This window comes from Homarus americanus, unplaced genomic scaffold (assembly GCF_018991925.1).
Source record: "Homarus americanus isolate GMGI-L3 unplaced genomic scaffold, GMGI_Hamer_2.0 scaffold57980, whole genome shotgun sequence".
Classification (NCBI taxonomy): domain Eukaryota; kingdom Metazoa; phylum Arthropoda; class Malacostraca; order Decapoda; family Nephropidae; genus Homarus; species Homarus americanus.
This window is the reverse complement of record NW_024716703.1, coordinates 19,548,654-19,565,473: the sequence shown is the minus strand read 5'-3', so window position 1 is coordinate 19,565,473 and position 16,820 is coordinate 19,548,654. Positions and strand designations below refer to the sequence as shown.

Sequence of the window (16,820 nt, the reverse complement as noted above, 5' to 3'; positions counted from 1 at the left end):
ATTCTAAAATGGATTAGGGCGTGGCTATAGGACAGGAAACCGCGAGTGAGCATCAACGGCATTGGAGCAACGTCACTAGTGGAGTTCCCCAAGGCTCAGTACTTGGAACATTATTATTTATTTATTTATTTATTTATTTATTTATTTATTTATATTTATATATATATATATATATATATATATATATATATATATATATATATATATATATATATATATATATATATATATATATATATATATATATATATATATATATATATACGGACATAGATATCGGCGTAGACAGCAATATAAGTAAATTTGCTGATGACACTAAAGTAGGGTGTGTAATTAAATCTGACGAGGACTCCGCAAAACTACAGGAAGGCTTAAACAAATTTTTCGAATGGTCTGAAAAATGGCAGATGAAATTCAGTGTGGACAAACGTATAGTGCTCAGTTTAGGAAATGAAATAGGGAAACCAGATACCAGATGAACAACGATGTTATTGAGCAATCCGACTGCGAGACAGATTTAGGAGTAATGATAAGTAGGAATCTTAAGCCAAGTAAACAATGTGTATTTGCTCGAAACAAGGCTAATAAAGTACTTGAATTCATACAAAGAAGTGTTAGTTACAAGACTAGCGAGGTCATCCTAAAACTATATCTTGCGCTTGTGAGACCTCACTTGGATTACGCAGTTCAATTCTGGTCACCGTATTACAGAATGGATATAGAATCCGTAGAAAGAATTCAGAGGAGAATGACAAGACTAATCTCGGGCATTAGGAACCTTGACTACAGAGACATGTTAAAGCATCTTAATTTGCACTCCCTCGAGAGACGTAGAGTGAGTGGCGATATGATAGAGGTGTATAAATGGAAGTCAGGGCTAAACAACGGGGACATTACAAAGGTACTCAAACTATCCACCCAGGAACGAACTCGTAAAAATGGTTTTAAATTAGACAAATTTAGATTTGGACGCGAAATAGGTAAAAACTGGTTTGGAAATAGAGTAGTGGACGAGTGGAACAAGTTACCAAATATCATCATTAACTCAAATACGCTGGATTGCTTCAAACATAGGTTGGATGGATATATGAGCAATAGGGGTTGGGTGTAAACGGGACTGCCCAGTATGGGCCAATAGGCTCGCTGCAGTTTCCTCCCATTCGTATGTTCTTATGTTCTTATATACCTGCTGAAGTGTACACCTGCATTGTCTATATACATGAACTGTATACCTACATTATTTATATACGGTAAATGCTGAACCAACTACAAACTTATATGACTGTTTTACTGAATAAAAATATCTATCTATCTATCTATCTATCTATCTCAAGGCCTCAAATACCTCGCCTTATAAACCCGTTTGATTTTTTTATCGCATCAGTTAACATATTTTATGTTCGTGTTTGTATTGATTGTTGATCTATGCTACTAACAAGGTTTAATTTATCTTGTTATGAAGGTGATTAAGGTGAGAGAAGTATGGATGACCTGTGCGAGAGGGTCTCTCTCTCTCTCTCTCTCTCTCTCTCTCTCTCTCTCTCTCTCTCTCCACTTGTTTTTCTCTCCCTCCTTCACCCCCTGTTCCTCTCTTCCTCCCTCACCCACACCCCATCTCTCGCTCCCTCACCCCCCAGCCCCCCGGTCGGTCTTCGGACACCAAACTGAACCAATATTGGCTTATGGCCGGTTACCGCCGAGTCCCATTACTACACACGCACATTCACATACGTACACGCACACAGACCCACATACATACACGAACACACACACCTTGGTTCAGCATTACACGTCGTCATGGCACAATAGAGTAGAGACAGGTTAAAGCATCTTAATCTGCACTCCTTCGAGAGACGTAGAGTGAGTGGCGATATGATAGAGGTGTATAAATGGAAGTCGGGGCTGAACAAAGGGGACATTACAAAGGTACTCAAACTATCCACCCAGGAGCGAACTCGTAACAATGGTTTTAAATTAAACAAATTTAGATTTAGGCGCTAAATAGGTAAACATTGGTTTGGAAATAGAGTAGTGAAATAATGTGGAACAAGTTACCAAACATCATCATTAACTCGAATACGCTGGATAGCTTCAAACATAGGTTGGATGGATATATGAGCGATAGGGGTTGGGTGTAAATGGGACTGCCCAGTATGGGCCAATAGGCCCGCTGCAATTTCCCCCATTCTTATGTTCTTAACACTGCACGTTACCATGGTACAACACTACACGTTACTATGGTACAACACTACACGTCACCATGGTACAACACTACACGTTACCATGGTACAAAACTACACGTTACCATGGTACAACACTACACGTTACCATGGTACAACACTACACGTTACCATGGTGCAACACTACACGTCACGTCGTGGATTGTCACTTGAGACTGATCTTGTGGAACTGCTCGAGGTCACATCCACTTCCTCGGTCACGTTCAGGTAAGAGCGACGTGACACGCTCGTTCCATGTCACCAACCATCGTCTTTTAGTTATTTTAACCTTCCTGAACTAAAGCGCTAATGGTGAACAGTCGTGTGTGCAATAAACATGATATAACGTTCTAAATTATGCCACTATGACAAATACAAATATAAAATTAACGTTATAAAGTACCGAATATAAATAAATATATAAACATTATACTGTACATAACAACTAAGGCGAGAAAAATACTTAGGACTGTTCAAGTATAATAAACCAGCGTGTTTTATCTCTGATGTTTTTGGGGGTATCAAGTTTTAAATTGGGTTTAGATTATGTATGGACACCCTGTTATGGATAAGAGCATTATTATTTATATACTTTTCGAAAGCTGGAACTGATAATTACCTAGTTTAGGTATAATTTGGTCAAGATGGTAAGCGAACTTCGTAAATTAAATTAACCCATTTTTATCATGTATGAATTGACTCCCCGTAATTTATACCAAAATGAACAAAAAGTCCCTCCCCCCCACCCCCAATTTAGAAAAATATATATGTTGCAAGGCTGAGTCAGATCATCATTATCATTATACAGAGTTCGCAACCTTAAGCTTTTTATCTTTTTAGAAATACGACACAAATGTTGTTTTTATATACAGTATATTGATATAAATAAAAAATTATTACCATCTGTAGCCGGAAGTATCAGTAGACAGTGACAGTCTTACAGAAAATAAATGTCACTTGGACAATCGGATACAACGAGATCACTTGTCGAAATACAAACTTGCAACAACAGCACACGAGCCTTATCATTAGCGAGCAACCAAAATCTAGTTCTACAGCACCTACATGATTCACTGCAAGCAACATCCACATGTACTTCATACACGCGTCTTAAGTAACCGCTAAGGCACAATTAAAACACCGTCTGGATCTCGTGGATATTAGGAATCCCAGCGTATTTAAATCGATGATCAAACACCGTAACGTTGTCGACATACACACCCAGATCCTTTTCACATTTGGTCTCTGTCAATGCAGTTTCTTGGTCCCGTTGGGACATGTAATATGCCTCCTTACTGTTGGTGCTACCACTTCTAAGGCTGACAAAGATCTTTCTGTAGCTCTTCACAGTTCGTTTGGTTCTTAATTTCCTTGAATAACTTGGCATACTCCACGAACATTTGCATGGAGGAGTGTATAGCTTCTGGCATGTCATTTATGGAGCAAACAAACAGCAAAGGGACCAATACAATGCCCCAAGGTACCCAGTTCTGTCACGAGTACCCATGACAATTTCAAGCCATTAATCACCACACACACTGTTTGCGGTCCTGAAGAAAAACTTCGATCCATGCCAGGGCACTGGATTCCTCATCTTCACGGGATCCCAACAGCCTAAGGATTAATGGTATTGGATCTACGGCGCTGACTACGATACAGACACACGCTTCTAACCCAAACATCAGCCCTTGCCATGTAAAGCCTTTCAGCAGCTCTTTTCTCAAATTGAAGTTAATGTACCTTTTTATGAGGTCTTTTAAATTATTAAACGCTGTTTTTTCTTGTCCTATTCTTGTTTTGATTTCTTCTGTACATCTACCACCACAGCTAATATTACTTCCCAAATACACAAAATTTTATACTTATTTGAGTTCCCTGTTGACTACCATAATTATTATTTTAGGATTCATTTCCAATTTAGAAACAGCCATTACTTTTGTTCTTACAGCATTAACTCTTAAATCATATTTTTCACTTTTTTTCCATTAATCTGTTAACGTGTTTTTGTAATGCTTCTTCACTTTATGTGATAAGAGCAGTATTATCTGCATAGTGTATATTTTATATTACTTTACCATTAACAGTCCTAGAAAAAGACAATTACATTGACATTTCACTATGTTTTCCTTAGAAGTTCTGAGTAAAAATTAAATCCTGGACGTAGAGGTGAAACCAAAGATAACAATGTTATTTCAAACACAATCGTATGATAGCAGCACATATGGTCAAACGTGTGTGTGGAATGAAACTTGTGTATCGTTAGAACATAAGAACATAAGAATGGAGGAAACTTCAGCGGGCCTATTGGCCCTTACTGGGCAGTCCCACTTACACCCAATCCCTTTTGCTTATATAGCCGTCCAACCTATATTTGAAACTACCCAGTGTGTTCGAGTTAATGATGATGTTTGGTAACTTGTTCCACTCATCCACTACTCTATTCCGAAACCAATATTTACCTTTCTCGTACTCCAAGCTTTGTCAATAATTTTGTTAAACTAAAAAAAATCGAGCCTAAATCAAAATTTATCTAATTTGCTACGAGTTCGCTCCTAATGCCCGGGATTAGTCTCGTCATTTTCCTCTGAATTCTTTCTAAGGACTCGATATCCATTCTGTAGTACGGTAACCAAAACTGAACCGCATAATCCAAGTGAGGTCTCACTTGGATAACCTCGCTAGTCTTGTAACTACCACTCCTTTGTATGAAGTACTTTGTTAGCCTCGTTTCGAGCATACACACATTGTTGTCTCTGTTTAAGATTCCTACGTAGCATTATTCCTAATATAAATCTTTCTCACGGGCGGATTTCTCAATATCAACGCTGTTCATATGATATCTGGTTTCTCTGTTTACATCTCCTGGCCTAAGTATTTTTCCACATTAAATTCCATCTGTAATTTTTCAGACCATACGCTTTTTTTTTAGGTCTTCCTGTACTTTTGCCGAGTCTTTGTCAGCTTTAATTACACGCTCTAGTTTAGAGTCGTCAGCAAATTTACTTATGTTGCTGTCTACGTCTATATCTATATCGTTTATGTACTGTATATGATAAATAGTGATGGTCCAAGTATTAAGCCTTGGGGTTACTCCACTAGTTACGTTACTGATCTACATATTGTCATACATATTTATGAAGTTATTTTTGTGTTAAGTGGTGGATGACGCAACATAATCCAACATGCCTAACCTTGCACACAAACTGACTCTGAATGTGTGTAAACAAAATTAAGTCAATAGCAAACGATTAACAAAAAGCCAACTTTCATAAATATGTATGTCATGCTCCCGGGGTTAAGCCTCACTAGCTTACGCAAGAAATAACTTATCTAATACGCCATTAAAATAAATTATAAATCCTTCAACATACAACAGTCAACAGCTAAGGTCCCTGACGTAACATTACAGTTGTATAATTAGTGATTAGAACGAAATATTTAACAAACAAATTAAAATCTATTAACTAAGTGATTACCGTGCGTGAGGTCTCGGGAGGAACACCACCGCCTCCTAGTGAGTCTGGTGGGAGGAGCGTACTGTATGTGGTTGGCGAGGGGGGGTGCAAGGTGAAGTCGGGGGTGCACGGTATGTTAAGGCTGCTGTATACACCGCCCGTTACTTAACACCTTAAATTTTCGATAGATCCACCCTGATAATTCGCCCTTGTGTCTTGTCAATAAAGTGTACCCGCTACCCACCGCTCCATCACGGCCGTAAGCCATCCTACAATACAAGGTGAAGTCTGGTGATGTCAACGCCGAGTCGCCAACAAATGAGCTGCCGCTGACGTGGTGCTGGCGCCTGGCAGCGGGTACGAGCACTTTCACCGGGATCCTAGGATGTTGGAGAAAGGAGCAATGCCCCTGGTAGGGTCCTCCAGGCTGTCCAAATATTAGGCTGGGGAAGGTGGGGCTGCGGCAGCCATGACATACACACACGGACTGGCCCCTATCCTAGCGTACACGACAATATACCATCCATTCCGCTATACTATGCCTTACCTGTGTTGCTGTTTGGTACTCCACTGGTATGTTGTAGAGTACTATCCTCACCAAGTCTCACAACCAGCACAAAAGAACAATAACCGTGCGCCACATACCATCGTCCGCCACTCACTACCTGACTAAATTTCACCTGGCTGACGGTGGAGGAGGGTTGCCAGCTGTCGTCAAGCTTAAAGACAAATGTTAAATATCGAAGAACCGATACGTATTTGGTAGATCCTCACAAAATTAGCTAAAGTGTAATGTTATTTCTACTTACCTTGCTATGAAGACTACACAGATTTAGTTAAAGGATGAAACATGGTACATTGACACCTTAGGCCATCACGGTTGAGTTGCGGGGTCGCGGTCTGCAGCAGACTACACACAAGGTCGAAGATCCTACACCTCGTACGACTGACTACATACAGTACATGTATCCAATAATTCAGAGTCTGAGGAAAATAATGGAGATCTGTTCACTCGTTTGTTATCATTGAACAGATGAGAAATATACTGTATATACTTAATTACATGCAAAGATTTTCCTTACCATCGTGCGATGGGAAAAAGCATATTAGTCTTTTGGTGTGTGTGTTATCCACGGAATTTTATTTATGCACTAATTGATAATTTATTTACTTTATGATATAGTGTTCTTATTCTATTGTAATCTTATATATGTGATGAATTCCAAATGCAATCAACCAGTCAATCGCAAATATACTTTTATGTCCTCAAAGTCATACAGAGGTGAAAGAAGAAGAAAATACTCTACACTGTTTATGTGATTAATATAATGGTGTTATAAACGTAATTAGAAAAACATTGCCTGCAAGGTACACTCACATTGCTCGATGCTGACTGATTTTTCTATAACTGCAGAAAAACGGAATGAGTTTACTTTGGAAAATATTGAAAATGGGAATGAAAACAAAATGGTCGACAATTATTAGGAATGACTTCAACGTTCCTGATTTTTAATTTGTATGTTTTTCAATCTGGCTGTGAAGGTTTTAGTTTCAGGTTTTTTTCCATGTCCGAACATGCTGACTTCATTCCATGTCCTAACTTGCTGACTTCACTCCATGTCCCAACTTGCTGACTTCATTACACGCCCCAACTTCAGGGCCGGATTTACCTACTTGTGGGCCCCAGGCCAAACTCATCAGTGGGCCCCCAAAGGTGGGCCCAGTGGGCCCCATACTACGGTCCTTATACTTATTGTACAGGGGCCCTTATGGTTGTGAATATATTATATAATGAAATACTCGGTGTACACTTGAAACAAGGTTATACGCTGGCACGCTGCGCGACAAATTAGTTTCAGTGGGCCCCCAGATACCGGTGGGCCCTAGGCCAATGGCCTACTTGGCCCATTGGTAAATCCGGCCCTGCCCAATTTACTGGCTTCACTCCATGTCCCAATTTACTGGCTTCACTCCATGTCCCAACTTGCTGACTTCACTCCATGTCCCAACTTGCTGACTTCACTCCATGTCCCAACTTGCTGACTTCACTCCATGCCCCAACTTGCTGGCTTCACTCCATCTCCCAACTTGCTGACTTCACTCCATGCCCCAACTTGCTGACTTCACTCCATGCCCCAACTTGCTGACTTCACTCCATGCCCCAACTTGCTGACTTCCTCCATCAACTCCATGCCCCCAACTTGCTGACTTCCTCCATGCCCCAACTTGCTGACTTCACTCCATGCCCCAACTTGTTGACTTCACTCCATGCCCCAACTTGCTGACTTCACTCCATGCCCCAACTTGCTGACTTCACTCCATGCCCCAACTTGCTGACTTCACTCCATGCCCCAACTTGCTGACTTCACTCCATGCTCCAACTTGCTGACTTCACTTGAGGTACTTGAGGATGTTCACTTTTATAGAGTGATGAAGTGCCATTGACCCTTTCTTCTCCACCGGCCCACACTGACTCGGCAACACTCAACCAAAAAACAAAAGAATGGCATTTCCCTCGACGGCAATTGGGTCCACAGTCCACCCGAGGTCTTCGTCCTTGACAGCCACACAGCCCACAAAGAGGGTCTTATTCATCGATATTCACACATTCTTACACCTCGACAGTCACACAGTCCACAGCGAAAACTTCTTCAACTTAAACAATTATAATAAATGTCTTAAAGGTCATATTTAGTTAATCATCTAAAACAAAAACAAAAGTTATCAAGTCGGAGAAATAGTGTGTCTGTAATTTGTCACAGTACATAAATGAGCTGAATGTAGAGCAGTGGTTCTCTTCGATATTGACGTCAAATGTTTGTTTACGGTGACCTTGCGAATATATTCATATACGAGTACACTGTAACCCATTATTCTCTCTATCTCTCTCTCTCTCTCTGCAATATTTTTTTTACATACACCAAACTCCCCATTCAAGAAATAATACTGGATTTTTTACCAATTTCAGTTAATATGATAATGACGAATCAAGTAAAAAAAAAATATTTTATTCGTAGTTTTCGGCTGCTTCCCACAATAATGTACTGTACCTTTATCTTTCAGATATACTGATTTAATGCCATAACGATGAGGAAAACACAATGAAACATTCGTAACTGTGGGCGTCACACATGGTCAACAAGGAGCCCAAAGACAGAAAGGTTCGCCCCATAAAAGTAATCAGAGACGTGACAGATCGCCCAAGCGGCTAACGAGCCGATCAGTGGTAAAGAGGATATAAGTAAAAATTAATACAGTATTCTTTGTAACTCCTCCAAAAAAAAAAAAAAATATATATATATATATATATATATATATATATATATATATATATATATATATATATATATATATATATATATATATATATATATATATATATATATATATATATTGAGCCATATTATCAAGTTTGCAGACGACGCGAAGATATTTGGGAAGGTGGCTGGATAAGTTGACGTAGAAACCCTGCAAAAAGATATGCATGAGCTGTTCAAATGGTCGCAGGACTGGCAAATGCTTTATAGCATTAACCTCTCCACTTCTGATGCCTGTAGTTTATTGGTTCAAACTAAAAATAATATACATCGTACGTGCAATACAACTAGTTATTATAATTAATGAACTACTTAGGTACCTGGGCAGCAACAAAACTTGAAAACCAAAATTTTATTTCTGCTTGAAATTTTAACAGTACTTAGTGGAGGGATAGCGAATGTGATACCGATTTTCAAGAAGGGAGATAGATCACTGTCCTCTAACTACCGTCCATTCAGTTTAACATCACTTGTAGGCAAATTGCTAGAAGCAATAATTTCAAACTCTATTCGAAATCACCTCGAGAATCACAGGTTGATCAATGATTTCCAACATGACTTCACAAGTGGGCGTTCATATCTGACTAATCTATTTTTTTTTCGCCTGTTTTCGAATCAGTGGACGACGGGCACGATTATGATGTAGTATACCTCTACTTTAGCAAAGCCTTCGACAGAGTCCCCCACGAAAGACTGATACATAAAGTGGAGGCTCATGGAATTGGAGGAAATATTCTAAAATGGATTAAGGAGTGGTTACAGGACAGAAAACAGCGAGTAAGCATTAACGGCACTAAATCCGATTGAGGGAACGTCACTAGTGGAGTACCCCAAGACTCAGTACTTGGGCCATTACTATTTATTATATACATAAACGACATAGATATAGGCGTAGACAGCAACAAAAGTAAATTTGCTGATTACACTAAAATAGGGCTTGTAATTAAACCTGACGAGTACTCTTACAAAACTACAGGGAGATCTAAAAATATCTGAGTACAATACTGCATTAAAGTACAAGTATTGGAATTCTCTGATGAAAAAGGGAGGTTCGGACCCCCTGGATCCGCCCCTGCTATATATCTATGTATCATATATCTACTGTATATTGAACTATGAATAATTGATATACATGCCTATGCATCTATCTATCAGTTGATATGTCTATCAAGCTTTCCATTCACCCTTTATCAATTTATAAAACAAAATACCCTTGATCTTTTATACAGATGTCGACAGTCGTTACGCCATCTATTGATTAAAAATAAATTTATCCGGTACGAACGTTACAGACCTCCGTAGCTTAAGGATGAGGACCTTCTTGTCTTATCTACCAAATCACTACGACCAAGTGTAAATAAACACAATTTAGCGGGAAGAGAAGAAAAGATAGAAGGACACTGCTTCATCATTTATCCTCATTAAGTATCACCACTTTTGTTAGACAGGATGAAGGACATACATGAAGTACAGCCAATCGACATTCAAACTGGTTTAGAAAGGTAATGACAACTTTACTCTTGATGTTTGTTATTTAAAGAATACTTGTTTCTATATCTTGGTTTACCAGTGTAGGTGGGTGGGTGAATAGGTTAGGTTAGGTTATTCATTCTATAAAATCGCTATGTAGATTCGTATTTGTTTAGCATATATATATTTCTGGTATGCAAATAATAGTAATTAATATGTAAGACTATGAATATGAGCAGTACAGTAATGTAGGTTTCATGGTGTAGACGTTCATAATACTGTACCTAAGAACATAGTAGTACCTGTCTAGTAATGATAGTTTGGTAATAGTTTACAATGTTGTGTCTTTATATGAGTCTCTTTAGGATAAAATTTATAAAAGAAAACTTGTTTCTTATCTACGGTAAAGGTTTACGAAAGTGCTACCACCAGGAGGAAATGTGTGATTTGGTTTATACATTTTCTACACACTATTAGCATGATATTAAACACAGAAATGGAAAAGATAATGCATAAAACCTATTAGACCCTAGTAGAACCTGATGTAACAAACCCAACCTATTAGGTCAGGTTCTATTAGGTTCCATGCATTATCGTGTTCATTTATGTGTTTAATATGATGCTCATAGTGTGGACAAAATATTTAAGCCAATGAAAGTAAGCAAAAGAACCAAGAAAACCCTACCTAACGATTGTCTCGAGACGCTGTAAAAAACTATAGGTGATATAAAGAGAACAGAGATTGCATTTAATAAGTAATCAAAAGAAGAATAAACCAGTATATACATAATTCTAAACTTAATAAAGATGCATAATTATTTTATTAAAAGGATTAGAGGTAATGAAAAACTATTAATATAGTTTTTAGAGGGATAAGCAATGGCGGGTGGCGGCATCAGGGGAATTTTGAAAGTGGACTGACTTACGGTAAGAAAATGATTTGGGCGTTCCAAATGCACCTTAAGACGTAATTTTAATGCCATAACATCCGTGTTTGCCGTGTTTTTACCCCATACTTTCCCTCATCTTTGATGCCCTGCCCACTAACAAGGAATTTAAGATTGTACGGTAGAGTAAATTAAAAAATTCCTAAAAAATACTTATAATTATAATAGAAAGTTGTCATTTCTTTTAATATACAGTTCTTAAAATCATCAAAACAATAAGTATAGCAAAAATAAAGAAAAACAACAAACAACTTCTGGTGGTAGCGCTTTTGTAAACCTTAACTCTTACCTTTTGAATATCAAGAAAAGTTTGGAGGAATTGCAACTGTCCTACTTCTGTTTTTCCGACTTTTTAATTGTGAAGACAATACCCGGTGGACCCATCACCTCGGTGAGCTGCCATTATCAGCTGTTTGTTGTGAGCTAAAAGAAAAGAGGGTAATGTCTGAGAACAGCATTACCACCAGAAGGAGTTGTTTGATTTCGTCCTTTTCCCACAGATGAATGGTATATCATAATATGATACTGTATACCATATATTGGTAACTAATTATTCATTACTTTTACTTTTATCCTCTTCACCACTGATCAGCTCGTTAGCCGCTTGGGCGATTGGTCACGTCTGTTACGCACTATTGGCAAGTACTGGGCATGCACCGGCTCCTGAATGTATCTGAACCTGCTTCAGTGCTTGTCAAGTCTGGTCTTGAAAGATATCTAGGTTAACCAGCGACCTAACAAAAAATTTTAAATATTTTTTTTTTACCTCAAGAATATGAAATACTGTACGGTACTGTATAACCTAAATTGGATAGAAAAATACAATAGATTTTTTTGTACTTTTAATCTTCCAAGGTTTTCTCAGGAGTTGAAGGAAGAAAAACAATTACCCCTACCCTGAACATCATAGTCAGTAAAGTGAAGTATTTGATTGATAAATATATTACTTAAATACAAGGAGTCTGTTGCACATGAACCATGAGGCGGTTAACAAGGTTAAGAAGAAATCTCAGAATTTCAAGAGATGAGTTGCGACAAATGATGAGCAAGACAGAAGATACATACAGGTCCAGGAACCAAGTAAAGTCAGACTGTACAAGCAAGCAAGGTCATGTCAAACCTGCTATTAGACAAAGTCGAAAATTAAAGACAAGTGGGTGTATCAGATCTGAGACTTGAAGAGGGTAGCTAGGCAGACTGAGGTCAGGACAAAGCGGAGGTTTAAAAAAAAAATCTTTTCCTCAATGTTCACAGAACAAGATGTTAACAATCTCCCTGCATTTGAAGAAATACAGTTCAACACAGCACTGACACATGTTTGGGAATGCAGGTTATTATTTGGATTGTGACGGTCTGCAGTTTTTCATTTAAAATGGGTTTAAAAATACCCAGTTTTCACTGATTTATTAGGGGATACTAAATTATGTTGTGGAAAAATATAAAAAAGGCTGAAATCATGTGCTAACCTAACCTAACCTAATCGATATCTTAACTCGCCTATATCTAGAAACCTAAGTATTTACACAAAAATGAATATAAGTGAAATTAATCAGCATACAAAATTGTGTCTAAAAATACCCTCCATAATTACCAAACTGCTGAAGGCCACCAGTCGAATATTAGCTGGAACGCACTATCAAAGCTAAAGATTCATAAGAGCCAGAGCCCTGACCCTGACAATGTGCATCCCAGAGTGCTAAGAGAGATGTGAAAGGAGCTTGCTGAGCTCCTTAAAATCCTGTTCTGCAGATGTATGGATGAGCAAAAGATCCCAGTGACTGGAAAATGGCATACTGTATATGAGTCCTATATGCCAGTGAGCTTGACTAGTATAGTGTGTAAAATACTAGAGAGCATTATAAGAAATGACATGATGGAACATCTATTACAAAACAACCTTGAAAAAGAATGCCAACATGGTTTTATGCCAGGACACTCCTGCTTAACGCAATTACTGAAGGTGCTGGATGTTTGGACCCAGATCCTGGAGCGTAGTGGCAATCCCAACAATATATATTTGGACTTTGCTAAGGCTTTCAACAGTGTACCCCGTGAAAGGTTGAAAATTAAACTGGAATGGTATGGGATTCCGGCAAGTGTCCTAGCATGGACCAGAGACTTTTTTCATGACCACAAGTAGTGTGTGGTGATTAGTGGCATGAAATTATCATACTTACCAGTGACAAGTGGGGTACTACAGGACAGTGTACTGGGCCCATTGTTGTTTGTTTGTTTCTTTCTTAAATGATATGCCAGAAGCTATACACCATTCCATACAAATGTTCACGGACAATATCAAGTTATTCAGGGAAATTAAGAACCAAATGAACTGTGAAGAATTACAAAAAGATCTCTGTCAGCTTCAGGACTGGTCAAAGGAATGGCTGTTAAAATTCAATGTCATAAAATGCAATAGGATGCACCTAGGTCATACCAACAGTAAGGAGGTGTATGACATGTCTCAACTGGATGAAGAAACAGCATTAACAGAGAGTAAATGAGAAAAGGACCTGAGTGTGTATGTTGACAATGAACTGAAGTTCTCGGACCAGTGTGAGAAGAAGTTGAATCGAGCAACTACACTTGAAGAGTACTGTCAACCCACCTGGTCCTCAAGATATGTTGGAGATTGTCAGTTGATTGACAAAGTCCAAAGGAGGGCACCTGAGGTACCCAGAGAGATTAGAATGCTTGTAATTGTCTAGCTCATACTATAGGTGGGCAAGAGGTGACATAATAGAAGTTTATAAACACCTCAGAGGACATTACTCAGTCGAGTGATCATACCTGAAGCTGGCGGATGCCCGCCCCACTAAGGGTCACAACTTAAGGTTGAAGAAGCAACAAGTTCAGTAAATTGTCAGGACAAACTTTTTTGGAGTGAAAGTTGTGAACTCTTGGAACGATCTGCCCAAAAGTATTGTGACGGCACCTAGTGTGAGCTCATTCAAGGCCAGGCTTGACTAACACTGGTGCAAGTACAGATATATTCTAGAACTAGTATGTGGCCAGTACTTGCCAACGGTATGGAACAGGATGTGACAAACTGTCCAAGTGGCTAACGAGTTAAACAGTGGCGAAGAGGATAAAGTAAAGTAAACAGTATATCATTGTGGGAGCCCAAACCAGTACAGAACATGTTAAAAATAATCATACGACCTTATGAATCACATATAGCTGAAAGTGTTGTAAAGGTCCTGAATTCCAAGTAAAAATTTAATGGAGTAGCTACAGATATGTATTGCCATATCTTTTATTATTTCAATTAAAACAGTTTAGCCTTTTAGTTTTATTGTGTTAGAAGATGGGAAAAGTTAGTAAGAGCCGTGATATTTTTTTGTAAATTAATAATCTTGAGACTTTCAGATTGCTAAGCAGAAATGAAGATGGACAACTTGCAAAGGATTATTATTCAATATTTTTAATTCATCCACATAGTATTTGTGAATATTTTATCACAGATGTACAGTATAACCCAAATACTGTATAAGCTAAATTTAGTTAGTTTGAAGGGATCTCCCAGATATAATTAGGCATCATATGTTTTCAGGCTACTGTTAAAGAAGAGTGAATATGGTGAACATGTGGTGGTGGGTGAGGAGCGGCTGATTGTGAGTCGGGAGGCCTGTCCTGCCATACTTCTACCCTTCAACAAGCAGACCCCAGATATCATTCTTATACAACGCTTTTCACAGGTTAGATTATGCATGCCAGTAATACTTCATTCATTCAGTATGTCATTTTTATCTGCCCATTTATTTTAATTTGAAAATTTATTAAATTGTATGAGAAAATGTTTATAATATGGCTTATTACATTATACAGACTCTTAATATATCTGAGAAACAATTCCTCACTTCTCATCTTTGTTAGGTAGGAAGAAGTTTCTGGCTTACAACCTTGCTCTTCTTCAGGTAGTTTTGTATTATAAATACTGATAAACTAAATTATGTTTGTATAGATTGCTAGAAGTCTTTGTTAACCAACTAACTTCCCACTCTTAATGTACATAATCCCTTATTACAATTTAACTATTCCACACCCTGGGAGGTATGAATGAAGATGTAAATTAATTGCATGATTTGTTTATTTTGGGAGGTGGGGGAGGAATGGATCCAGCAAAGTTGCTGGTTAGGAATTTTGAAGCCACCAGTCTCTGCGGCTTATAAGTGGTGTGGACTATGCATAATACAAATAGTATGTACAGTCAACAGTAGAAGTTCATACCGAACCAACCTGTATGATATGAGGCAGGTAATCTGGTAACATTGTATGAGGAAGAGTTGTCAGATAAGCCTTACATGACTAGTTATTTAAGATTTATGATCGGAAATTGCCTAAGAATAATTTTCTTGTATACTGTACAATTTAATTTGTATCTATATGTAAAATAATAATATTGAGAAATATCTGACATTGCTGCAGGATGATTCATAACTAGGGAACCTGACATATGTGATTAGTTTTAGTGCTGATTCCTACAAGTATCTTATGTACTTAAGGGCGCATTCATTATAAAGCAGTGTCATATAAATCTCAATAACATTATTTTCCCACATTTTACATATTGATACTATTAAGTTATATACAAGAAATGTATTCTCAGGCAATTTTTTATCATAAATTGTAAAGCATATCTTATTTGTCAACTCTTCCCCATACAGTGTTAGCAGATCACCCGCCTCATATCATGCAGGTTGGTTCGGTATGAACTTCTACTGTTGACTGTACACCCACCAAAAACTCTCCCACCCATGAACCCTGAGACTCATGAACCTGTGAATCCGAGACATCACACATTGTTGGGTCTATAGAAGGCGCATTGTGTGAGGTCTCTGATTCACAGGTTCATGAATCTCATGGTTCATAACAGAACTTCTTTTGGTGGGTGTATGTGGAGTGTATAATTTCTATACATATCACCCACTACTTGTTAGACAATAGAAATTTATAACTTGTTAGTACATTATTTGCTACACATTTGTAACCCCCTTTTAAGAGTTCTTTCTTATTAGATTTAGGAATGAAATACTGTATGGTAGGTTCCTTTTCAGTATCAGAGCTCATATATTCAAAATATTTTAATGATATATATTTTATTGTATAACCTGCATTTTTTTAGTGTATAAATGTATCACAGCTGTTTATGATATTTTCTCTTAAGTTTAGGAGAGTACAGTATTATTTTTCATATACTGTACCCTGTACAGTACTATATACAGCACACTGTAACACCTTACTGTATTTATTGGCTGATTGAATATTTATACATGTTGAATTGTTTCACTCATGCTTGATAAGGCTGGATCCTTTTAGCCATAAGAATTTCTTCAAGGACTTGGGGTTTCTAGAATACAGACTTTGCAAATTTCTTTGTGCTTGGTTGCTGATTGATGAATAGAAATATTTTGC

General features: G+C 37.9%; 1 protein-coding gene across 2 annotated transcripts in view; it reads left to right on the top strand.

The window, feature by feature from the left end:
• The first annotated feature begins 10,318 nt into the window (after positions 1 to 10,318).
• The window catches only part of LOC121858322 (protein zwilch homolog), a 33,901-nt gene continuing 27,399 nt past the window's right edge, over positions 10,319 to 16,820 (top strand). Inside the window, exons 1-2 of one of the 2 annotated variants that reach the window (XM_042354682.1) lie at positions 10,319 to 10,493; positions 14,959 to 15,103. In XM_042354682.1, the coding sequence (XP_042210616.1) occupies positions 10,441 to 10,493; positions 14,959 to 15,103 (198 nt within the window). In that variant the 5' untranslated portion in view covers positions 10,319 to 10,440. The remainder of the gene's footprint in view (positions 10,494 to 14,958; positions 15,104 to 16,820) is intronic. The other variant, XM_042354681.1, reaches the window with a different exon arrangement.